The sequence below is a fragment of the Monopterus albus genome, unplaced genomic scaffold, assembly GCF_001952655.1.
Source record: "Monopterus albus unplaced genomic scaffold, M_albus_1.0 scaffold159.1, whole genome shotgun sequence".
Taxonomy (NCBI): domain Eukaryota; kingdom Metazoa; phylum Chordata; class Actinopteri; order Synbranchiformes; family Synbranchidae; genus Monopterus; species Monopterus albus.
The window spans coordinates 1-24,967 of NW_018128039.1; the positions used below are offsets into that span (position 1 = coordinate 1).

The 24,967-nt window shown below is 42.5% G+C and overlaps 2 protein-coding genes across 2 annotated transcripts; both read left to right on the forward strand.

The window, feature by feature from the left end:
• Positions 1-1,146: 1,146 nt before the first annotated feature.
• Positions 1,147-3,079, forward strand: LOC109968712 (insulin). Its single transcript, XM_020615193.1, has 4 exons — positions 1,147-1,217; positions 1,371-1,598; positions 1,887-2,082; positions 2,789-3,079. The coding sequence occupies exons 3-4, from the start codon at positions 1,899-1,901 to the stop codon at positions 2,953-2,955; spliced, it is 351 nt and encodes a 116-aa protein (XP_020470849.1). The 5' UTR covers positions 1,147-1,217; positions 1,371-1,598; positions 1,887-1,898; the 3' UTR covers positions 2,956-3,079.
• A 1,306-nt stretch (positions 3,080-4,385) lies between these two features.
• Positions 4,386-18,686, forward strand: LOC109968713 (magnesium transporter NIPA2-like). The gene is made up of 10 exons (XM_020615194.1): positions 4,386-4,632; positions 6,744-6,848; positions 8,472-8,609; positions 10,182-10,238; positions 11,042-11,132; positions 11,279-11,439; positions 12,373-12,540; positions 14,138-14,217; positions 14,848-15,060; positions 15,285-18,686. The coding sequence occupies exons 1-10, from the start codon at positions 4,593-4,595 to the stop codon at positions 15,483-15,485; spliced, it is 1,254 nt and encodes a 417-aa protein (XP_020470850.1). The 5' UTR covers positions 4,386-4,592; the 3' UTR covers positions 15,486-18,686.
• The last annotated feature ends 6,281 nt before the right edge of the window (positions 18,687-24,967 follow it).

Below are 24,967 nucleotides of genomic sequence, written 5' to 3' on the forward strand. Positions count from 1 at the left end.
AACAGACAAGAGGAGCAGAAAAAACGTACGCTCTCGCTTGCAACCCGGAAACTGACTCAGTTAAAACAGAAAAGAAAGGAAGGTAAAAGTCAGTTCAAGTAAATAAATGAAATGAAAAGTGGCACAAACTATAAACAAATGGTTTAAATTCATGTGCAGCTGCTCAGAGGTCAACAATGGCTCCACAGCTGGCAGAAGAAAGAGCTGTGAACAAAATATATCAGCGGAGAAGTTTAACATACTGCTCACAGTACTACAATATGCAGATGACATAAATGTACTTACAATGTAATTTTGCTTCTCACATGTAAAATGTTAAAGGGCAAATACAAAGTCTTTTGCCAGTGAGTGGCAGCAGATGGTTTCTGGGAGTTTTGTAGGTTTGACATCTTCACTCAGATTCAGAGAAATTCTCAGAAACACTTTCTGTGTTACATCCTCTGTCATGGTGATGCTCTTTCACGGCCGGTTGAATTTCCCTGTAAGTGACAAACAGGCTACAACAGGAGCTGTGTCAGCGTACGTCTAACACACAGTAAATGCTCTTTGTCTGGTGTGTGTGTTGGGTCTCTGTGTAGTCAGGCCCTTCTTCACTGGGTGACTATAGACACCTGTAACAAAACATTTTAATTTAAAATCCCACTGATATTTGTAACAATAGCTCTTTTTAGACAAAGATCCTGGTATAGTCTCAGATAGTAAAGTATTTCTGATGAAAGCTTCACCATATGTAAGGGTCCTCGGCTCCAGTGTGGCCATTATACAGGACAGTACATCACATCAATTTAAAACTGGGCCAAATTTCATTCCAATCAGTTGTTTGATGTGCAGTGTGAAGACATCCCCAGTACCCAGTTAATCACAGAAACAACCAGTGGTCTAGCTCCTGAGACAATGACAGTATATAAAGATGGATAAGGTAATGGCTCCCAGAAGCAAAGCAACACATTGTACATAGTCAATAAAAATCACAGATTGTCTGCCTGATTTAACTCTGTTATCACTGGACTTGTTTTATCCATATCTTTAACTTTGCACCTCAGCCACTGGAGAATACTACTACTTATTTTTTATATGCAGATTGGATGGAAAGCCACTTATTGTCACAGTGTCATTTGACACATCGGTTACAGCTGCTGGAAGTCGGTCGCTGGGCTGCTGAGCTCAGCAGAGGAACAGGAGGCTGATGGGTGATCACCAATGTGTGTCAGAAAGAGGTGATCAGATGATATCGGCTCATTAGCTCTGTTTGTTTTACTAAGTGCCGCAACCAGTCAATCAGAAGTAAATGGTGTCACTTCGTGTGTGCTGACTGGCAGGTTATCTGTTTGTCCACTCATACACTCATGGTCCTGTTTGCATCTCTTTAGACAACGTTTTGTCCCCAGAAGGAAGTCGAGTCCCCACAACATGATGAATAGACATATGTCCCCACGATGTGAGTAATACAGCGCCCTCACACAGAGTGGGCGTTGCCAGGTGGAGGTGATGGAGTATAAGTGGCGAGGAGATCCTCAGTTCGGTCTCACACCAGCCAACTTCCCAGCTGCTCCTCCTCTACATCACACTCACCTCCTCCTCCTCTGACGACTCTACAGGTGAGCTGCTGCTCTTCTTCTACTACTCCTCCATCCCCTCCTCATCCTCCACCTTTCTTCTCCTCTAACTCCACAGGCGAACCCATCTGCTTCTCTTCCTCCACTCCTCTTCTATCTATACTTCTATATACATTTCCATGTCCTCCTCTATTTGTTCTTCTCTCTTCTTCTTTCTCACTCTATTTTCTACCTCCTCTTCTTGTTTTCCTGTTTTTCATGTGTTGTTTAAAACAGTTTTTTACAGTACCATCACAGATAGTGTCTACAGATATTTATATTTGTGTTCAGCTCTCCTCCACTATGGCAGCACTATGGCTCCAGTCTGTCTCTCTACTGGTCTTACTGGTTGTGTCATGGCCAGGCTCCCAGGCCGTCAGCCCCCCACAGCACCTGTGTGGCTCTCACCTGGTCGACGCCCTCTACCTGGTCTGTGGGGACAGAGGCTTCTTCTACAACCCCAAAAGAGACGTTGACCCTCTGCTGGGTAAATTTAAAAAACTATGATTTTACATTGAGCTTGTAATTAGACATAGATTTGTACTGCACTGGTATGTGTACCTAATATTCTGACCCCCTTATGCATTTAAATGGAAAGCACAAAATCACTTTTAAATGTAAAGTAATATAGTACTAAAATATGACCTCAGTGATAAACAGTGGTGGAAAGTAAGTGAATATTTTTACTCAACTACTGTTTTTCAGTACAATTTTGAGATATTTCTACTTGAGTATTTTCACATCCTGCTACTTCATACTGTATCTTCACTCCGTGTCAGAGACAAACCGTGTACTTTTTACTGCACTACATGTACCTGATAACTTCAGCTCCTTTCCAGAATCAGATGAATCAAACCAAACCCAGTAGAATCATCAGACTCTATTGATCCTGGTGGGAAATCCACCAGCTACCCAGAAGGATGGAAAGTACTTCATAGTATAAGTATATAAGGTAGTTAACATCAGCTCCACCTTTACCAGCTGCAGCATTAACACAGTAACGCATCAGTCACTATGATCCAGTGTTATCAGAGACATTACTGGGACACAGACTGTTCTGCAGGATGAGTACTTTGCACAGGTGTATCTAACAATCAAGTGGCCACTGAGTGCATGTTGACTGTGACATCAACAGCCCTACCAGCTGACCCACCACCTCAGTATGATGCTGATCTGTTGTGCTGTCCCATCAGGTTTCCTGCCCCCAAAGGTGGGCGGAGCTACAGCAACGGGCGGAGAGAATGAGGTGGCTGAATTCACCTTCAAGGACCAGATGGAAACAATGGTGAAGCGAGGCATCGTGGAGGAGTGCTGCCACAAGCCCTGCAACATCTTTGACCTGCAGAACTACTGCAACTGAACAGCAGGGCCAAGGCCCCACCTCCACCTCCACCAGAAAAGCACAGCGCTGCCCTCTCTCTGAAAAACGCTGCGCAATGGATGAAAGTGTTTTTCCTAGAAAATAAAGATTTTGTGAAATTAGAAAACAGCAAGAGATGTGTCTTCACTGATGTGGTGACTTTTTTATTTCTCTGTTTACTGTTGTAAGTTAAAGCTGCAGTATATAACTTAAAGTAACATAGCACGCAACTCCACATCACTCCAGTCTGCTCTGCTACGACCTGCCACGCTCTGCAGTTATTTCCATCCATCCATTATCATTACCGCTCACTCCTGAAGAGGGTCATGGGGGGGCTGCAGCCAGTCCCAGCTGACACTGGATGAGAGGCGTGGTCCACCAGGTAAAGGTTGCCAGTCTATCACAAGGCTGATATGTAGACAAACAGCCACACACAGACACTCACTCCTACAGACAATTTAGAGTCGCCATTCAACTTAAGCTGCATGTCTTTGGACTGTGGGAAGTCTGCAGATATTTGTTATTATGAAATGACCACAACAAAACTCACTGATCAAACAGCAATAAATGAAACTAATTGATTAGAGGTCAGTCCCTCAAAACCTTTCTGAAGCTGATGTCTGCGCTGCTGCCAGTGCTGTTTGGTGAGTCTGGGTCACAGGAGGTGTCGACAGCTCCTCTCCATGCTAGGACACATCTTGGAGCAGATTTCTACAACAACAATATTTTAAAAAAAGTTACAAACTGTAGCTTTAAAATAGTTAAGTTTAAAGAAGTAGCTGAAAACCTTTAAGTCCTTAAATGTGGGATAAATATTTACAAATGTGTTATATTACTGAGTGTAAGGTGAATAGGTGCAGGATGGCAGAGACCAGAGGCTATCGGCCGCAGAGTATCCCTTCACTTTTTGTACTTTATTGTGTTATAAATTAAATTAAATTCATTCAATGGATAAAATGGGGCTTTGCAGTGTGGAGAGTCAACAACTTGTCTGAATAGGAACATGCTAAATTAGAGGTTTCATCTTTTGATTTTTAAAACAATTCTAAACTAGAGATTGTCTAAAGGTTATGGGCTGCTGAGTGCAGACTGGTGTCCATTTTGTCACTTTAAAATGACAACATAACCAAGTGAAGGATCTGAATACTGTCTGCAGCCTGTACACCATGAACACCTTACAGCCAATAAATATAGGGCCTACAAATATTTACTGTAGTCTATATTTAGTCATCTATTGTGTATTTTATTCAATATATAAATCAGTAACTAGTAAATTAACTTATGATGGTGAACAGGGTGATAAAAGGTGCTCTCTCTCTGTGCTGTCAATGTGACATTTAAACGGTTTGATTCACGGTATTTTGAGTCTCTGTTTTCATTCCTGGACGAGTCATTCTCCTCCACCTGCACTTCCGGTGTTGAGCCTCGTGATGATGCACCTGCTGAGTCACACGGGCGGGGCCGCTTCACCTGTTTACTGGCCGAGTCCCGGACAAGGACGCATCACTTCACTGAGCGGAGTTTTGTTGTAGTGGGACTGATGTAGCGGGGGGACCCAGTGTCATCTGGGTTCTAGACAAACCGTTTTTGTTCTTGAGACGCGGGACAGTCCGTTGTTGTGTCAACACGGCGACATCATGCGAGATGTGCACCTGGACAACGAGACGTGCAGCAACGGTAAGAACAGCTTCTCCTCATTTCAGAGCAACGAGCCGCCAAACAAACGGGATGTCAGTGTCTCGCTTCGGATGGAAAAGGATAAACGGAGAAAGAAACGGCGTATATTTTTACTGCAATACCGCACATGTGTTTCTAAGTTTTCTAAGGTTCTTTTTTTTAAACAACAACAACAACAAAGCAATATATAAAGTACATTGTATAAAAATTTGCCAAAACTTATGTTGTGATGAGATTTGCGCTGTAGATGAACAGGTGTGCTATTCTTTTACTGCATTATGTTTTGTCTAGAAGTACCTACAAGTCTTTACTTTACTCCGTTTTGGTGACAGACCAGAGACTGAGCTCCCCTGTTGGGTCTGTCAGACATGTAGCTAGTAGGAGTCTGGATGAGGGGCCTTGTAAACGGACATGGAATCTGCCTGAAGCCTCAGACTTGGTTATTTTATTATTATTATTTTTTTTTTGCATACTCTTTGGTTCAGGAAACACTGACAGTCCTGTTCATGAACACAAGTTGAGGCAGCTGCAGCCACTGACAGACCACTGTGGCCTTAGTGTTCGTTGACTTAAGTGATAAGTTTCGTGCTTGCAATAAAGACAATAGTGCAGATGCTGTGTTTTAAGAAGCAAAGCTGAAACCCCGAGTAGTCACCAAGCCAGGAAACTGTGTGGTTCTCCAGAGCAGACTGTCACTGACGGTGAAAACGTGTCCACAGCTGTGATGGTAACACGGTTGCTCTGTTTCACTGTGGAGAGTGTGGATTGTGTCACAGCCTCATGTGTTTGCTGTCCAGGTTAAGATCAGTGTCACATCAGAAGATTTATATAATTCATGAAGTTACTGCTGCTGTGCAATGTGTGCAAACTGTGCACGGCTCCTCTTACAGTGTGGATGGATAAAACATTCGATACAGTGAAACAGACTGAGATGATCTCTTGGCTGTTTAGTCCAACAAGGCACGGACACCCTGCCTCACACCCTGTCCACATGCAGCCCAGTCCTTGGAGTTATTTTCCAGATTTGCCACCAAAGGGCATCTGATATAAAACCACTGATTTTCTGGTGGCAGCGTTCCCTGTCTACACTGTGTTTGGGTCAAGGTCATATTGGCAGGAGTTTTCCTGTTAAAGGCAGAATCACCTGTCTGGAACACCTGGACAGGTGGACTGTCGCACAGAGACAGACACTGGGAAAATGGCCCTGACTAGGCCCTGCTGGGAGCTGGGTGAGGGTTTGTCCTGTCAGCTGTCACCAGCTGTATTTCCCAGCATGCACTGGAAGTATCACCTAGTAAAGCAGAAAAAAAAACTACCAATAATAATTAGCAGTGAATATGAGTATTTCCTGTTTGCTAGTGTGCAAAACATGGAGCAAATTCAGTAATGACCTGTGGCACGATGTGTCAGAAGGCTTAAAGAACTGTCAGGCAGGTAAAGGTGCTGCAGCTGCTTGTTCTTCAGACACATGGAGGCTGGGTAGTGTCTGGTCTTGGCCCCTGACTGACAAAACCTCCAGAGTATCAGTCAGCCTCTGCCTCTGACCTTCACCTCCATGGTTTTGCTTCTGAATAATTTAGCGTCTAAGGTACAGAAGCTTGTTCCGCCTCCAGCAGAGACCTGACTTTTCCTTGTCGCTTCTCGTTAAGTCACCTGGACCACTGCACAGCGTGTTATCGCAGCCAGTGTGCACTGAGGCATCTCTGTTGACAGTGTAAATATTGAACTACTCTGCCTGGTTATGCTAACACCTTCATATTATTCTAGTGACCACAGCGGTTGAACCTGTCTTGCACAACCCTGCACCAGTCATACAAAGCAAATGTTTAATCTGAAAGAGCTGAAACTCACTCGGCAAACATGTTTATGTCCCAGTATCATCTGAAACTGCAGTTTTACACTGAGTCTTTAGTTTTTGTTGTCTAACTCATTTGGTTAATTTGTTCTATACAATGTCCATCCATCCACTTCATCCGAGACCGGGTCGCGGGGCAGTAGCCCGAGCAGAGCCTCCCAGACTTCCCTCTCCCCACACACCTCCTCTAGCTCAGGCGACTGTGAGAAACGGGAAACCAGAGTAAATGGTTGAAACACTGCCTGTTTCTCTGCAGGGTCTGTGCTGAGGCTGTGGTGTGGCTCTGAGTCTGCGGTGTGTGTGGTCACCGAGGGTCTGACACCGTCGTCCACATTCCTGAACAGCAGCACTAACACCACAGGTAAACCTCCCAACACTGCACACTTCCCACACATCCACGCTGATGCTCCCTGTGGGTCTGTGCTTATTCAGGAGGCTGCACTCTGACGTTTACATGTTCACTTAGAACGGATTTCTGTGTTTTGCAGTTGCTTTGGCTCAGTTTACAAAACTCTTATGCTCTATGTTTGGCCTCAAAATTTCACCTCAGATCATCTGTATCACATTAGGCGATGCATCACACAGTACATGTACAGTATCAGAAATCTGACAGTGAAGCTGAAGGAACCAGCAGTGATGTTATAACTCGCTGGGGTCATGGTGGTTGGATACGGAGAAACGCAAGCTGCACTGAGGCTTGTGCTGATGTGAGTGCAGCGGCTCTTTGTACCTGAGCCAAAGCAATGCTAAACTGAACTGTCTATTTAAAATAAGTCACACTAAATCCTAAACTTAGAAACAGAAGACATGTTCATACAGAAACGCTCCAAAGATTAAGGCTGCAGCTAATAATTATTTTCATTACTGATTCATCTGATTTTTAATCAATCGTTCCGTGTAGGAAAGGTCAAGCAGAAGATCTCACACAGTCCAGTCGTCTTCTTGAACCTGAGAATGTGTTGAATTCTTCACTTTTTTGACTGAACAAAGACTGTCAAAATGCAGACAACACCTGATGGTTGTTTTCTTGATTAATTGACTGTAAAATGTGAGAAAACAGTGAAACGGAAAACAGAACCAAAGAGAGAAAAACAAACCTAAAGTCAAAGGTGAGAAGTTGGAACCAGTGAACGGTTGCTGTTTATTGATTATTGGAATCATTACTGAACATAAAATCCATGCATTTTGTTTTTAAACACCAGAGAGAAATACAGAGCAGGGGCATTTTGTCAGTGGACGAACAGCATTTACTCTTCAAACATGTCTGACATCACTGTTACTTACCTGATGTTCACAGACGTTTCAACAGGGGTGAATGATCCTATCAGATCTTTTCACCTGTAGGAATTTCACAAGTTTCTAGTGTCTCTGCTTCTGCTTTTGTTCCCATTGTTAGTCGTCGTCCTGGGGGACGTGTTCCTGAAGCTACGTTTCAGCTGGGGTGGGGTGGGGGTGCAGGCCAGGGCAGCAGCATGTCGTCTTTCCTTCAGCAGGCTGTTTTAAATAAAACAGTGAGGCCTTCTTTACACAGTTCTCTGTTTGCAGGTGTCAGGAAGTAATCAGACCAGTTCAGATGAGTTTCAGTGAGGTGATGTTAAATTTGTGGTGTCAGATTTGTATTTGAGTGGGTGAAAGAACAGAGGATCCCATGACTCATTAAATGTGGAGGGGAGATCGTATTTAGGTCACCAGACGTTTGGAGCACGCTGCCACCTTTTGATTTCCGTTTCCATTAATAAACAACATTAGATTTACCAATTAATAAATTTTAAAGGAGATGAAATTGAACTCGTAGTTATTCCATTTATTAACACGGTCTGGTCTGAAGTGTTTTTACCAGTTCAGTTCTTTTACTTTGTCTTTTCGTTTTCATTTTACCCAGATTTTTTTATTTTTGCTTTTATGTAAAGCACATTGTGTTGTGATTATAGCTATAGAAGCAAATATTATAAAAGTGCTATGTGGTGTGACTGTTTGTCTCCAGATGTACAGACTAACACCACCTACAACCTGTGGCTGGGCCTGGCTCTGGCACTGCTGTCGTCCTTTATGATTGGTGGGAGCGTCATTCTCAAGAAGAAAGCTCTGCTCCGATTGGCCAGCACCGGACACACCAGAGCAGGTGAGTCCTCTCGAGCAAGGTTCAAACCAGAGCAAGGAAATGAACTGAAACAAAGGGATTGTTATGATCCTGAGCGATGACACAAGGGGTGGGAAAGGCTGGGTGAGAAGTAACCCCAGACTAGGCCGATGCACCTGGTCAGCAGGTCTAGACCTGCCCTACGGTGGAAGCACTGCAATATCTAATCCTTTTCCTAAATGACTCATAACTACATTGAATACTGTTTTTGTTTAGTAACGTATTGTTGGTTTCCCTTTTTTTTGGCCTTACTTCCCTCTTTTCTTCATAAGAACAACAGTCTTTTTACTTTTGGCCTTACATTCCTTTTTTTGTTCATAAGAACAACAGTCTTTTTACTTTAAATGAAGCCTTGAAACCTAATACCAGCAGTTCCTACAGGTCCCGACTGTAGTTGGTGACTGACACCAACAGATTCTGTCTCTATAAAGGCAACGTTGGATCAGACTGTGTTACTGCTCCCTCTGAAGCTTCATGTGGAAAAAGGCCATGAACCAAGTCAGAGCCTTTGGTGGCGGGAGGAGGAGCCACAAACAGCTCCAGGCTGTGAAGGAGGAAGGAACAGGTGATAGGCTGGCAGCACAGGGTCCAGACTGAAAGCAGAGCAGCCGACAGTGCTGTCTGTCTTAGCAGTGTTTGGTTTCAGTTGTAGAGAGAAGGACACAGGTGTGTTCAGATCACACTGGGCACAGCTAGACACACAGGGGTGACCTGAAACTTTACAGTGGTAGTGAACATCTCCGTAATGTCCATTTTAGCAGCACACGAACCTGTAACTGACTTTCATCTGCCAATTTTATCAGTTGGTTTACGAGAAACAGAAACGAACAGGGAGAAAATCAGCCCTCATCTGCTTCTGGCCTGCAGCAATGTTAGCTACTATAGTTTTCAATGGTACAAAACAAACTCATACTCACACCTTTTTTAGTTTCATCTGGTTATTACTTTCTGTGTAAAGGTTTATTCAAATCCCAGCAACCAGCAGCTCACTCACCGGGGCATCACCTGCTCTTCTTTCCAACTGTTTTTAATCTCTTTTATCCTTGACATTTTCTCCACTTTTTGTCAAGCTTTTTCCAACCCACTGCACTTCTACCTGCTGCTTTGGTGCTACATCACAGTTTTTCCTCTCTGGGAAAGAAAAACGTTATCCCGGTCTCCTGCCTTCCTTCATTGCAACACCAGGGAGCAACAGTGGACCACTGCCTAGTCCCTACTCCCCATATAAATGCTCAAAGTTACACAGCTACACAGAGTGTGAGGCCTAGTGTTTTTTATTTTTTATTTTTTTCTTGACAAGAGTACATCTGCTTTACAGGAAACGGCACCTACAAACCACTGGTAAGCTGACAGTGGCCCATGGAAGCTGATCCCTGGGTCACTGAGAGACGAGAGAGAACCAATGTCATCAATCCTAGTTGTCTAATTTTGTAGATGTATTAGTACGCTGTAGTATTATTCACACTGTTGCCCTGAGATATGAAAGTCTGGCTTTGATTAGGATGAATTTATGTCATAACAGATTTCTGTGACGCTGAATGCATTTGTGTGTAGGTGATGGAGGTCATGGCTACCTGAAGGACTGGCTGTGGTGGGGAGGCCTGTTGACCAGTAAGTGATCTGAGCTGTTTCTTTAAGTATAACTGGTTTTAGGAGATGGTCTTGTTTGCTAAGTTACCCAGAGCCACATGAAAAGATGTATCAGTAGAGCTTTGAGTAGTCAACCAAACATTAACTGGCACTTTTTGATAAATGATTAATAATTTTATTTTTAAAGTAATATTCCAAAATGTGTTTTTCTAACATCTTTTACCAGTCTTATGTAATAGGAAACAGAATATTTTTGTGTTTGGCTGAATTAAAAAAAAAACGGTATCTATCTATCACTTTGGGCTTTGGGATGTTATAATGTTACTTTTTCACAGTTTTATTATGTTTCACAAACAATTTGGATTTTTAATTTGGCTCATGTCCCAGCCACTAACATGGAGGGGGCGGGGTTTATGACATGCACTGCAACCAGTCACCGGGGGGCAATCGAGTCACAGCGGCCTCATTCCTGTTTGCCATCAGACTGTCCATTGGTCTGGACCAAAGTGGTGGACCAACATTGTCGTATATAGAGTGTATTCATATATATATATTGGCCCCAGTGTGAAGCTACATTTGTTCGTGCACTAAGAATGTGTAAGGTGTGTTTTTTTTATTTTTTTTATTTTTGATAGAGCTTGCTCAGTTTCTGCCTCTAGTTTTTGTGCTAAGCTAGGGAAAGCATACCCTGGAGCTGTCTCTGGATAAACAAACATACTGATATTTTTTTCTGATTTAATAGTTGTTTTCTAGATGAGTTTACAGATGTGATGTTTTCCTGTTTGCATAGGGTTCAGTTTTCATCTGATGCTTTCTCTCTGCAGTGGGAGCAGGAGAGGCTTGTAACTTTGTTGCCTACATGTTTGCTCCGGCCACACTGGTGACCCCACTGGGCGCCCTGAGCGTCCTCATCAGGTAGTGGTACATTCAGGTTTCACTCTTAGCTACATTTTAACAGCACAGAGGTACTGGAAAAGCTTCACTGTAAACTCTAAACCAGTTAAAGGTCAGAGAGACAAACACACATGGGTTAAATGCGTCCCTGTGTTTGTGTCTTTTAGTGCAGTTCTGTCCTCCTACCTGCTGGGGGAGGTTTTGAACGTCATCGGGAAACTCGGCTGCGTTCTGTGTGTGCTGGGAAGCATCCTGTTGGTTATCCACGCCCCAGAGGAAAAGGAAGTGACATCACTAAAGGACATGACTAACAAGTTGCTGGAGCCAGGTGAGAGCATGGCGAGCCCTTAGGAATGGTGCTGGGCTGTGAAGTAATGTGTAGTGGCCAGATCAGGTTGCTAAGACAAGGTGTTCTGTTTCCCCTGTTTACAGCCTTTATGCTAAACTAAGCTAACAAGCTAATAGCTACTGCATCATATTTAATGTACAGACCACAGACTGTACATAAATATGGGCGACACGTTGCCTCTTCCCTCCACTGTGCAAAATTGAAGCCAAAGTTTTGTGATTACAGCGGCGGACATCTTGGCAAATTGCAACCAAATTCTGTGCAATAGTGACAGAGTTTAGTGATGTATCAGACCACCAGTCAAAGCTGAAATACGTCCCTTTTTTAAATCATCCGATAAGTTATTAAAAGCAACCTTACCAGTAAAATGACCACTTATACACACATCAGTGCGATAATATCTACCCGAAACCACAGAATGATAATGATCAACAAAGAGACACTCGACTTGCCCTAGAAAACTTCACTGTTGTAGAAGTACATGAAAAGGGAACCTAGATTGTTTTGTACATAAATATGGGCGACACGTTGCCTCTTCCCTCCACTGTGCAAAATTGAAGCCAAAGTTTTGTGATTACAGCGGCGGACATCTTGGCAAATTGCAACCAAATTCTGTGCAATAGTGACAGAGTTTAGTGATGTATCAGACCACCAGTCAAAGCTGAAATACGTCCCTTTTTTAAATCATCCGATAAGTTATTAAAAACAACCTTACCAGTAAAATGACCACTTATACACACATCAGTGCGATAATATCTACCAGAAACCACAGAATGATAATGATCAACAAAGAGACACTCGACTTGCCCTAGAAAACTTCACTGTTGTAGAAGTACATGAAAAGGGAACCTAGATTGTTTATGTACTTGTTTATATGTGTGTTTTCAATAATGACTCTGAGTTGTGTGTTAGGTTTCCTGGTGTACGCGGTGGCAGTGTTGGTGTTGTGTGCAGTTCTCATACTGTACTTCTGCCCTCGTTGTGGTAGATCCAACATCCTCATCTACATCGGCATCTGCTCACTGCTTGGCGCCTTCACCGTCTCCTCGGTGAAAGGTCTCGCCATTGTCCTCAACACCGGTGAGACAGACAACACACATCTGCATGGTTTTATACTCATTTTAAATATTTTATAAAGTAAAAAACTTAAACAGAAGCTTATGTATTTCAGGCTCAGTTGAGGAAGTGGTGAGATGTGATTTAAAACCAACTGAAGTTCAGCTGAAATCGAATATGTGTGTGCTGCAACAGCACACACATCTGCTCTGCAGATCAGTTGTAATAATTATTGTCTTACTGCCATTCACGTAGAAATTTGATTTGATTTATTCTTTCAAACATGCAGAACAAATCACATCAACACACACACACATAATTACACAAAGCCAACCACTGCTAATCCCGAATCAGTTTGCTTATACCCAATTACACATGAAAAATATGCTGCATCTAAACACAATGATAACTCCATATTTTGAGTATGGTTGGCACAAGGTACATTGAAGCTACTTGAAATTTTATATAAATGTGAAAGTTTTGGATCAGAAACCAAATAGTTTTCATATTGGTTAAATTTGAATGTAAACTCCTGATTTGGGTAAGTTGTGTAAGGTTTGTTTGACTTTTAACATTTCACACAGTAAGCTTCCCCTGACGCATTTATCACAAAGAGCCACTGCTCATGTTTCCAGGAACCAGCAGAGAAGATCACGTCATTTGAGGAAGTGCTTTTAGTTGGTCGGCGTTCTCCGTGACAGGATCTAATGGAGTGTGTTGACACATCACAGACGTCACCACTTGTTGTTCTTTCACTTGTCAACAAAAACTGTGACCCATGAACAATCAGATTAATACGGCAGATGCCTTTATGGTGTTTAATATTATGATTATTATTTGCTTATTATAATATTAGTTTTAATTGCTATGTTCATGTTGTTGTGTTGTGCTATTAGTGTTATCTTGTTTTTAGGACGCATTTTAAAATGCGGCCAGGGACAACAGATGAGAATTAGCCTTGTTGGTTAACCATGGCCCATTTACACGTTTTCTCTTGATTAATGAGTGCTGTCCCTGTCAAATAAACCAAATAAGCGAAACTAAAAAAAATAACAAAAATCTGAGCATCCACGTTTTCCACAGGCATTTAAATGGAGCACACAGAACTATGAAAGATGAAGAAATATGCTCCTGTCACTCTTTTGCATTTAAATACTGATGTTAATGTGGTGGAAATCATCACTGAAATCCATGCCCATTGATTTTCTGACAGTATTCTGCTTGTATTTGTGGACAAACATAAGTCTTCACACACATTTGTAAATGATTTAATTTATACATCACAAACATTTGTCCCCATTATTGACACAAATTTTACACCATACTTGTGTGTTCCTTATTCTGAGGCAGGTGAAAAGCCTCTTTTCAGCCTTTTTAATAATACAAAACTAATGGATACAAAACGCAGAGCCAGAGGGAGGACCGGGTGGGATTTCAGCAGTGATGTTGTCATATCTGTCATCTTCCTGTCTCAGTTTCTTGTTATTTTGTTTTTAACTTTGTTTTTATTTGGGCTTTAAATATGAGCATACAGACGTTTTCCACATCTCCCACCTGGAAACAACAGAGCAGGTGTGTTGTCAGCTTTCATTACCATCTCCTTTGTCTTCTCTCCATCTAGTGGTTTATGATGTTTCTGTGCTTGCTAATCCTCTCACCTGGATCCTGCTGGCAACCCTCATCATATCGGTGATAACACAGGTAGGCTGTTATGTCTGCATCTGTACAGCTGAACACGTCCCTGTTTACCTCTGATGCTATGAGAGTGAAACCGAGTAAAGGGAGCTGAAAGATGCTAAAATGGGAAGTGAAGGGACATCGCTCACATTTTCTCCTTTGTCAGTAGTGAATTATTGGTACCAGGTTCAGATAAGGCAACTTTTGGGTTGTCAGGTTGTGGAAACTTCGCCTCCAGGACAACACTTTGCCTTAGGGAGACTTATACCTAAGTGTTTATAATAATAAATGTTTTTATATAACTGTTCTAATAAATATTGTGTAATTAAGAATAGGAAGTTATTTTCCAGGTGTTAGCCTGGTTAGCTAATGCTAAAACTAATCTTTTTACCAAGTTTGAACTTAAAAATGCCTCGGGTTAGTTGGTATCAGTAATGTTGTCCTTTACAGTGTGTGTGTGTGTAATAACATTTTCAGCTCCTTTGACCTCAGACAGTAAAGAGGTGATTGTTCCTCCCATGAACGTTTCTTTCAGGGAGAATGTTACAGAATGAAGCTGGAGAATGAATTTGAAGATAGAAACATTTCTGGAGTTTTTTTTTTTTTTTACATGTCATACAACCAGTAATCTCACCTGTGTGTCTTTGCCTGCAGGTGAACTACCTGAACAAGTCTCTGGACACCTTCAACACGCTGCTCGTTTACCCCATCTACTACGTCCTCTTCACCTCCGTGGTTCTGTCCACCTCCATCATCCTCTTCCAGGAGTGGAGGAGCATGTCGGTCGTGGACGTGCTCACGACGCTGGGGTCCTTCCTGGTCATCGTGGTGGGTGTGACCATGCTGCACCTGTTCAGAGAAGTGCAGGTCAGTGGCCCCAAAGTGCAGGTCAGTGGCCCCCCCCCCCTCCATGTTGTTTTTTGTAGCTAATATTTAGTTTCTGGTGATAGACGTTGAACAGGCTCCCACCACAGGCGGCCATCAGGTGGTCTGAACTTTGGTTTGGAAGAATCCTTTTTATCAGCAGGTCAAAATATATGTACACATAAAGCCAGTTCATATAAGAATAAATTTGATGTCTCTTAATGCAGATGACGATGGCGCAGCTGACCAGTCAACTGTCTCAGCCGGTGGAAAGGGAGAGGTTTCCAGAGGAGACGTCAGCCAACGAACGAGCAGGAAGAGGAGAGAGCAACAAAAAAGAGGATAAATACGGACTGATGGACAACATAGTGATTGACAGCCTTCCCCCCATGAGAGAAGAGGGGCCGAGAGTCTTCATCATCAGCTGAAAGAGACGGATGGAGGACAGAGACCCAGGTTTCTGTGTCCTACCTGGACTTTGTTGCTCTGACTGATGCTGTAAGTCTTGTGCACTTTTTTTGTAAAGAGTCAGGCCTCTAGTTTGACGGCATTTCATGACTAAACTTCATCAGCTTTAACACAAAATAAATCAGGTGAGCTTGAACATACTGTGCAGCTCTAGGACAGAAGTCTTAAGGAAACAGTCAGCCCCACTGAAACTTAGCAACTTTGATTGTTTAGATATCGAACGTCAGATATGGAAAAAAAGTACATCTGCTAGTTCAGGCAGCTTCAGAAATGGCTGTAAAGTGACCAAGAGACACAACATTACCTCAGAGAGATGCAAAACACCTTCAGAGACATAAAATGACTGCAGAGAAGACAAATGCCCACAAAGAGAGAAAATTCCATTGTAAGATGGCAGATGCTAAATTCAATTACTCATAAATGTGGCCGCTGTTCTTTAACATGCATGAATAGATGTCTCTGCTGCACCTTCAGATTGTCCTAGTTACTGTTTTCTTTTTCCCTGAAGGTGGAAAGAGAAGTGTTTTCTAATCGGACAGGACAGCATGATTTCACTCACCCTCTCTGTAGCGCTAATTTAAATGTTCCATATTTTCTTTATCTAGGACGTAACGGATGAGGCTGGCGTTACTCAGTGTTGTTTTATTGTCAGCACGTCTCCTGTTCAGACCAACATCAACAGTGTCGACGGTGTGGGTCTCTAGTTTCACTTCCCAGCCCTGCCCTCTGCTTCAGTCAACATAAGTCAGCACCTGTTTGGTCATAGTCACATCTGACAGTGTGACATTTCACAATAGCTGCAGATGGGAAACCACCCAAAACCCTGTTTTGATTGGGATCAGATCTGAATAAGTAATGAGCTGCAGTGTAACAGACACACAGGGTAGAGCGGTGGTGTAACTAGAGACCAGAGACTTTGTGGGTTCAATGAAATGTTGCAAAGTGTGGTTACATTTTACTGGAGCTGCTGACGACGGTGCCGGTTGCCCATAGGTCAGTGGTTTCCACAGTCTGATGCTGTCCCCCACCAGACAAAGCTAACAGTCGCACCCCCAAACAGACACGTAGGACAGAGGACATTTTTATTTTATCCCATTTGTGTGTGTGGGGAGCCAACAGGAATTTTTTTCAGAATATGTGCCACTGAGCAACTTTTACACAAATGAACATGGGCACCGTCTTGTAATGTGGGATCCAGTTGTCCTCAAAACATCTATGGCTACAGCTTCTCCATGTATTTGCTGACATTTTTCCAAATTGGCACTATTAACACTGTGCTGAATTAGGTATTACCAGCTTGTTTGCAGTGTGTCCCTGGATGTACAGGCGAATATCACTGCATTATTTGATACTGGAGAAAACTTAAAAACATGAGGATTTTCAGCTAGGCTCTGCAGTTACTCTGTGAAGAGGGACTTTTTATCATATTTGCATGCTCTCATTGTCATAGTTATGACTCTGAGAGAGTGTGAAATGAAAGGGAGTACACCAAAAAACATCTGACCTGTATGAGAAGGAAGATTTAAAGCCAGTCAAAATTTCTTTGAGCCCAAGATCAAGTCAGCAAATGTCCTGTTTTGTCCCAAACCCAGTCTTTGGCGACAGGTGACATTTCTTTTTCACTTTGTGCTGTGAATTAAATCAATTTTGTTTTTTGGATCAGTTTTTATTTGCTGTTGTGGAGTCCCGGTAATGAATGACTGGGTTAACCTTATCAAATGTCGTTTAACCTTCCCCACTAATCACCGACTTGAATAGTATAGTACTGAGCCAGCAGCTCAGGTTTACCGCCGTCAAAATAGAGGCCTAACAGTCAAATAGGTGATTTTGCTTTTGTTTAATTGGAAAAAAACCTTTCCATCCTTGTTTTTAGCAGCCCCTGCTTGGCTGCCGTCTGCGGCGCCTGGATGTAAGAACAGAAACGTCTGTTGAGCTTGTTGCATTTGTGGTTAAACTGGTTCAGATTTCCTCTCTGCTGAAACTGGAGTCTATGAAGCAGCCAGACAACACAGAGTGTCTGAGTGACACAAACTGTTCATTATTCAGTGTTTTACTCTGACTTTCAGTTTTATCATCTCTAAGAGGACATTTATCTTACAGGAAGTGGAAGCAGAAAACACAGATGCGAACATAATAATAATGATAATAATAGAGGAATTAAAATGCTAAACCTCAACAGTCAACACCAGTTTATGATTGGATGCCTTTCTTACCAGAAGGACACGTTTCCCTTCGCAGTCAAATGTCACAGTTGACTTACAAATTACCACTAAATGTATGGTGCAAAGATTCATTTAAGGTTGTGTCCCAGTGCTTAAACCTGGAGGCCCAACGGAAAACTCACCTTTTACTTTTAATATGTTTGCAAAACTAATTCTAAAACTGTTTTTACATTGTTGGTAAAGGTTATTAAATGTAGGTTGTTTGGGTAAAAATAGCAATGTTATCCATTCACAGCACAATAAAGTGCAAAAAGTGACCAGGTGTGAAACTTTCTGAAGCAGCCACATTTGTTGTTTTACATCCCAGTTTGCATCCTCTCAGCCCGAGGAGCTGTTTCTACACTGAATGATGACCAGTGTGCGACCGTATGACGACACAGTGTGTGTCTGCTGCTGAAGACCTGGGTTTAAGCTCAGAGGAACAAACTGACCAAACTAAATCGAGTGTGTTTGTGACTGGCTTAGTGTTCTGAGACCAAAACTGTTTGCATTGTTGTTTTCAGGTTGTAGCTGGTTTGCTGTAGATCACACATACTTTTGCATTCATGCCAGTCATTTTACAAAGCCAGCAGTGATCTGAGTTTTCTTTACTAAAGCTTTGTTCAGTGTAGACAAAAGCAAAGGTCACTGTCTGTAACAATGCGCCGGTTTTTATTTATTTATTTATTTTTTGTCCGTGTGTAGCAGGACTTCAGTTTCTGCAAACTGATGTTTGCTAAACAGAATTCAAACCAAATTTTGCCTGAATGAAACCAACACTGTGTTATGGTCTGGGGAATGTGCAGCATGTATTCTGTGTACATGTGGTTTGATCAAACTGCTCAAACAATATGAAAACTGTGCTTGTCTCTAAACACACACCAGCAAAGTTTATGTTTACTGTTGGTTTTCAAACTCATCTTTATACATTTTTATTTTAATAAAGAACTGTAACTGGGATCTGAGTTATTTTATTGTTTGTTTATTTTTTAAAATCATTATGGATGTACAGTATTGTTCAAAATAATAGCAGTACAATGTGACTAACCAGAATAATCCAGGTTTTTAGTATATTTTTTATTGCTACATGGCAAACAAGTTACCAGTAGGTGCAGTAGATTCTCAGAAAGCAAACAAGACCCAGCATTCATGATATGCACGCTCTTAAGGCTGTGCAACTGGGCAATTAGTTGAAAGGGGTGTGTTCAAAAAAATAGCAGTGTCTGCCGTTGACTGTACAAACACAAAACTATGTTGTACAAATGTTTTTGTTTCTAGGATTTAGCAATCCTGTGAATCACTAAACTAATATTTAGTTGTATGACCACAGTTTTTTATAACTGCTTCACATCTGTGTGGCATGGAGTCAACCAACTTGTGGCACCTTTCAGCTGTTATTCCACTCCATGATTCTTTAACAACATTCCACAATTCATTTACATTTCTTGGTTTTGCTTCAGAAACAGCATTTTTGATATCACCCCACAAGTTCTCGATTGGATTAAGGTCCGGGGATTGGGCTGGCCACTCCATAACATTAATTTTGTTGGTTTGGAACCAAGACTTTGCTCGTTTACTAGTGTGTTTGGGGTCATTGTCTTGTTGAAACAACCATTTCAAGGGCATGTCCTCTTCAGCATAAGGCAACATGACCTCATCAAGTATTTTGACATATGCAAACTGATCCATGATCCCTGGTATGCGATAAATAGGCCCAACACCATAGTAGGAGAAACATGCCCATATCATGATGCTTGCACCACCATGCTTCACTGTCTTCACTGTGTACTGTGGCTTGAATTCAGAGTTTGGGGGTCGTCTCACAAACTGTCTGTGGCCCTTGGACCCAAAAAGAACAATTTTACTCTCATCAGTCCACAAAATGTTTCTCCATTTCTCTTTAGGCCAGTTGATGTGTTCTTTGGCAAATTGTAACCTCTTCTGCACGTGCCTTTTTTTTTAACAGAGGGACTTTGCGGGGGATTCTTGAAAATAGATTAGCTTCACACAGACGTCTTCTAACTGTCACAGTACTTACAGGTAACTCCAGACTGTCTTTGATCATCCTGGAGCTGATCATTGGCTGGGCCTTTGCCATTCTGGTTATTCTTCGATCCCTTTTGATGGTTGTTTTCCGTTTTCTTCCACGTCTCTCTGGTTTTGCTCTCCATTTTCAGGCATTGGAGATCATTTTAGCTGAACAGCCTATAATTTTTTGCACCTCTTTATAGGTTTTCCCCTCTCCAATCAACTTTTTAATCAAAGTACGCTGTTCTTCTGAACAATGTCTTGAACGACGCATTTTCCTCAGGCTTTCAAATGCATGTTTAACAAGTGCTGGCTTCATCCTTAAATAGGGGCCACCTGATTCACACCTGTTATTTCACAAAATTGATGACCTCACTGATTGAATGCCACACTGCTATTTTTTTGAACACACCCCTTTCAACTAATTGCCCAATTGCACAGCCTTAAGAGCGTGCATATCATGAATGCTGGGTCTTGTTTGCTTTCTGAGAATCTACTGCACCTACTGGTAACTTGTTTGCCATGAAGCAATAAAAAATATACTAAAAACCTGGATTATTCTGGTTAGTCACATTGTACTGCTATTATTTTGAACAATACTGTAACTCGAGTTTCCATCACCTACTGTACCAGAGTCCAAAATTATTTTTTTCAAATGTTTTACTCAGGCAAAAAAAAAAAAACACTTAATTTACAATTCAATTTAATTTGAATGCGCTTGTCAACAATTTATACTTTTCCTGTCGCACAATATATTTTGTGGCCTTACAGCTGTCTATTTTGTCGTTCACCATCTGTTTGTACATCTGCATGTCCACAGGAGATGTGCTAACTGCTATGTTAATAAAAGCTTGCAGCTACTAGAGCGTCTGCACACTGCTGATGATGCTAAACAGGGCATGTTCTGTCACTCTGCATATGATCCGGTTCTTCTCTTGTTCGTCAGTGCATGTTGCTGTGATTCTGCTGCTTCTCCTCCGCTCCCTCACACCGACGTTTTCCCTGAACGCTGACCTCAGAGGACTAATTATCCAGCAGCTAAATCCTCAGGTGAAGCGCAGGAGTGTTGACTTTATCTCGAGAAAACAAGGGTCTTGCACCGCAGCGTGAACCCCGCTGGTCGGTGCAGAGACTCCTGGGGGCGCTGTACAAAATAGTGACACGTTAGCTAAAATAATAAAATGAGAGGAGGACTATTTATAACTGCGTGTTGAGAATAAAGCTGAAACAATGAAGTTGGAATTTCACATTGTCACTTTAAACTTGACATTTCAACTTTGTCGACATGCAAATTACACTCAGTTTATTAATTTATAGAGATTGTTTATATAAAGTTGATTTAAAATTAGAACATTGAAGTTATCTGTTGATGTATCATAGTTTAATGACCTATGGGCTACATATGCATGAGTCAATATAAAGCTTTTACATTAAAACAAACAGGCCAGGTTTTGTAGTGCTGTGAGCAAAAGGACGGGATCTCAACTGAACGGTTTGGGTCTCTGTGTGCCACTGAACACCCCAACAAACTGATCCAGGCAAACCAGCGATTTACATAAAAGTAACTTATTTTTAATGAGCCTGTACATGATCTGTGGTGCTAATTTATTATGGCTGAAACTGTAGACGATGACAGACCCAAATTTCACTGCTGGAAAAAAGTGACGTTGCAGTGAACCTGGCCTCTGTGCAGACACCAACTCTGTCGCAAAAAGTCCAAACTGTATCTTATAATGAGCTCAATGTCAAAACATCTGTCCTCCCACAGAATCTGCTGGCATCCCTGTGTGAATCTCCTGGCAGCTCCCGACCAGTCAGGACAATTCTGCAGCTCTGGAGTTGAGTTAACAATGTGGATAACATGAGCTCAGTTCTGGTATTAAGAGTAGAAATGAAAATGCATCATTGGGAAAATTATGACCAGTCAGGAGTGATTTCCCAGATGTCCTAACTGGGACTGGTGTGCATGTAAAATGTCCAGATGTTTGACAAATGACCTGATCGACAGAGCAGAAACCCAACCAGCAGGGATACTGATCAATCAGATCACCATCCATGATCTGATTTATCTGTTTATCCGCAGAATGTCAGACAGTGGGAAAAAGTCCCACTGTGACTCTTCAGAAACAAAGGTGGCATCTTCACACGTTTCGTTGTGTCCAACCAACAGACCCACAGAGACTCGGCTGATAATCATGTCTGACAAAGAAAAGCATCAGCTCCTCACATTAAAGAAGGTGGAACTAGAACATGTCGGCGACTGTTGCTTCTAAATAGCTGCCGGGTCATTTTCTACCAGTGAACTGACTCATGGCTGCAGCTCTAGGTCACTGAATGGCTTCATGAGGACGACACAGTGGGTTGGACCCAGTGAGGGGATCTGGTTTGGAAGGAGGAGGTTTCCTCCTCTGACAGAGGAGACCTGACGCTGCTCTGGAGACACGGGCCTGACGAGGCCCTGCTGGGGACTGGGTGGTGGTTTGGCCTGTCATCTGTCACCGCTGTCTGCGCTAGTTGACAGATGAAATGACAAGGAGATAAATCACTATAATAACTGTGACTGTTATAATGTATTGTGATGATTTGCCTGTCACTCCTGTGATGTTCTCTGTGTGTCCACCTGGGGGCACTATGGTCCAACACAGCAGCCACTCCGTGCATGAGAGCAGTGCAGAGCAGTGTCTGAGGAGGTGAGCTTCTTCCAAACAACATTACCATTAATCACACTTCATGTATAAAATATTAGACACAGATGTGTGATGCTGCAGCGCTGTAAAACACATACTTTAGATAAGTGAAAGCTCGAAGTCCTCTGTCTGTCTGCACGTCTCTGTCTCCTGCTGTGGTCCTCTCTGTTTAGCAGTTCATTACAGTCCTTTACCTGGGTCCACCCCACCAGCGTGAACAACGACCTGAATATTCAGCAGGCTGTTCATGAGGAGTCCCATTCTCCCGGGCAGCTTTTACAGATACTGCTCGACCCGAAGTGTTGGAGATGTATTCAGCTGCAGCCACATGTACACAAGCTCAGCACACGAGGATGACGACAATGATAGGAGCTCACTGAACATCAGTGTTTCGGTGTAACCGAGCTCCTCTTTTGTTCAAATGTAGATTCATCTGCCGCTGACAATAGCCTGTTTTGTGTCATTTCTGTTCCCTGACTTATGCTTTTCAGTCACTTTTTTGCAGAGCTGCTTTGTGTTTCTTTGTCCTCATTGTTTAGGTTTTGTCGCAGTACTGGCTCACCAGCTGTTGCATGAGGCTTGCTGCTGATAACCAGTGGTGTCAAACAGACCTGTGCCTCACACCTGCACAACTAACCAAATTAACAAGTGTAAACTCACGGGGTGAGTCTGACTGTAATGCACCTAGTGTCTGTACAGCAGAGTGAACTGCTGTAAATGAGATGCTAATGATTACTTAGATATCCAAGTCCTTTATTACGTCAGTAGCAGACTACCTGACTACTGAACACGGACTCAGAAGCCAGCAGAGCAGTTCAATGGAAATAAGTGGTAAACTGTTAAAAGTGCCTAAATGTAATTGAATTACAAGCTTGAATCGTGTTTTACACTAAGAACATTGTCAGAAAATCACTTTGCCTTTTGTTTACAATGGCCGTGCCTTCATAATACTGTCTATATATCTCATAATACAATTTGATGAACCGATATTGTTGTAGTTTAACTCACTGACCTGGTGCTGTGTGTAGTTTTATGGATCAGTGTGTGTCTGAAATAGTCCTGAAACTAGTCTCATCATTTTGAAACAGCATCGGGTTTGTCAATATTCTCAGAATGACATTTGCTGAGTATAATACTAGGTATGTATATGTTTCAGTAAACTACTAACACAGTTCACTCCAGCTGTCTAACCTCAGAAACGTGTAAGTGTGCAGAGCATCTGGGTGATTTAATGCCCCTGGTTTTGCAGGTTGGGGCCAATGTTCACCTCACTGCAACCCCCTGCACAGTAACAAACTTGCCAGAGTTTTCATTGAACTTTAGGCTTGAAAAAAATCTTCATCTCGTAAATTGGGCACAGTTACGTCTACAGTCTGATGGAGGCTCCACAGCAGCCTGATGACCATCCATCAGCGTTGCAGCTCAGCAGGTAGTCCCCAGCGCATGATGGTAATAATAATCATGGCTCTATCTGCTGCTGCTGATCAGGACACTCTGCTGTTACAAATCGCTGTAGACCACAAATCATAATTACATTTTGCACGCTTTGATTGGTTTTCCTTAATTCCCTGACAGCCAATCAGCTTGGCTCCTCTGTCTGAGTTGGGTCCACATTTGATGGCCATTTAAAACCCCCATAATCCTCTCTGAGGGGTTGAACCGGCGCTCACAGACACAAAAAGCTCCTTTTCTCTCCTTCTTGTGGCAGCTGGAGCAGTTTCCTTCTTATCTGACGTCTTCAACAGACGTTTTCCCATAATTCCTTCATAAGTCGCCCGTCTGCTTCCACATCTTGTCACTGTGTTGTGACTTTCTAATCCCTCAATACAAACCAGAGCTTCATCGTGCTGTTGCTTCTGTGTGTTTATTGGCTGAGTGTTTGTGTGTAAGCATTAATGTGGTTTAAAAGTATAAATGTGAGTTTGATAACTGTGATTCCTGCCAACCTCACAGTTTGATTCAGTTCTCAGTGTCATGATTCAGTTCAGAATCGATTCTTGATTATATACAGTAAAAAGAAAAAAAAAAGGTCACTGACACACAGCGGTGACAGATGACAGGCCAAACCACCACCCAGTCCCCAGCAGGGCCTCATCAGACCCATGTCTCCAGAGCAGTGTCAAGTCTCCTCTGTCGGAGGAGGAAACCTCCTCCTTCCAGACCAGATCCCCTCACTGGGTCCAACCCACTGTGTCATCTTCATGAAGCTATTCAGTGACCTAGAGCTGCAGCCATGAGTCAGTTCACTGGTAGAAAATGAACCGGCAGCTATTTAGAAGCAACAGTCGCCAACATGTTCTGGTTCCACCTTCTTTAACACACTCCGCTTTACATCGCTATACACACAATGTGCTGCTGCCATAACAAAAGCAGAATCAGCCTATAGCTAGTTAGTATGTTAGAGGATGGGGTGGGCTTTGATTAACAGTAGCAAATGCCCCCCCACCACCGCCACGTCAAAGTCACTCCTGCACCCTTGGCCAGATGGATGAACAAATGAAAAAGCTGATGGATCAATAATAGCAG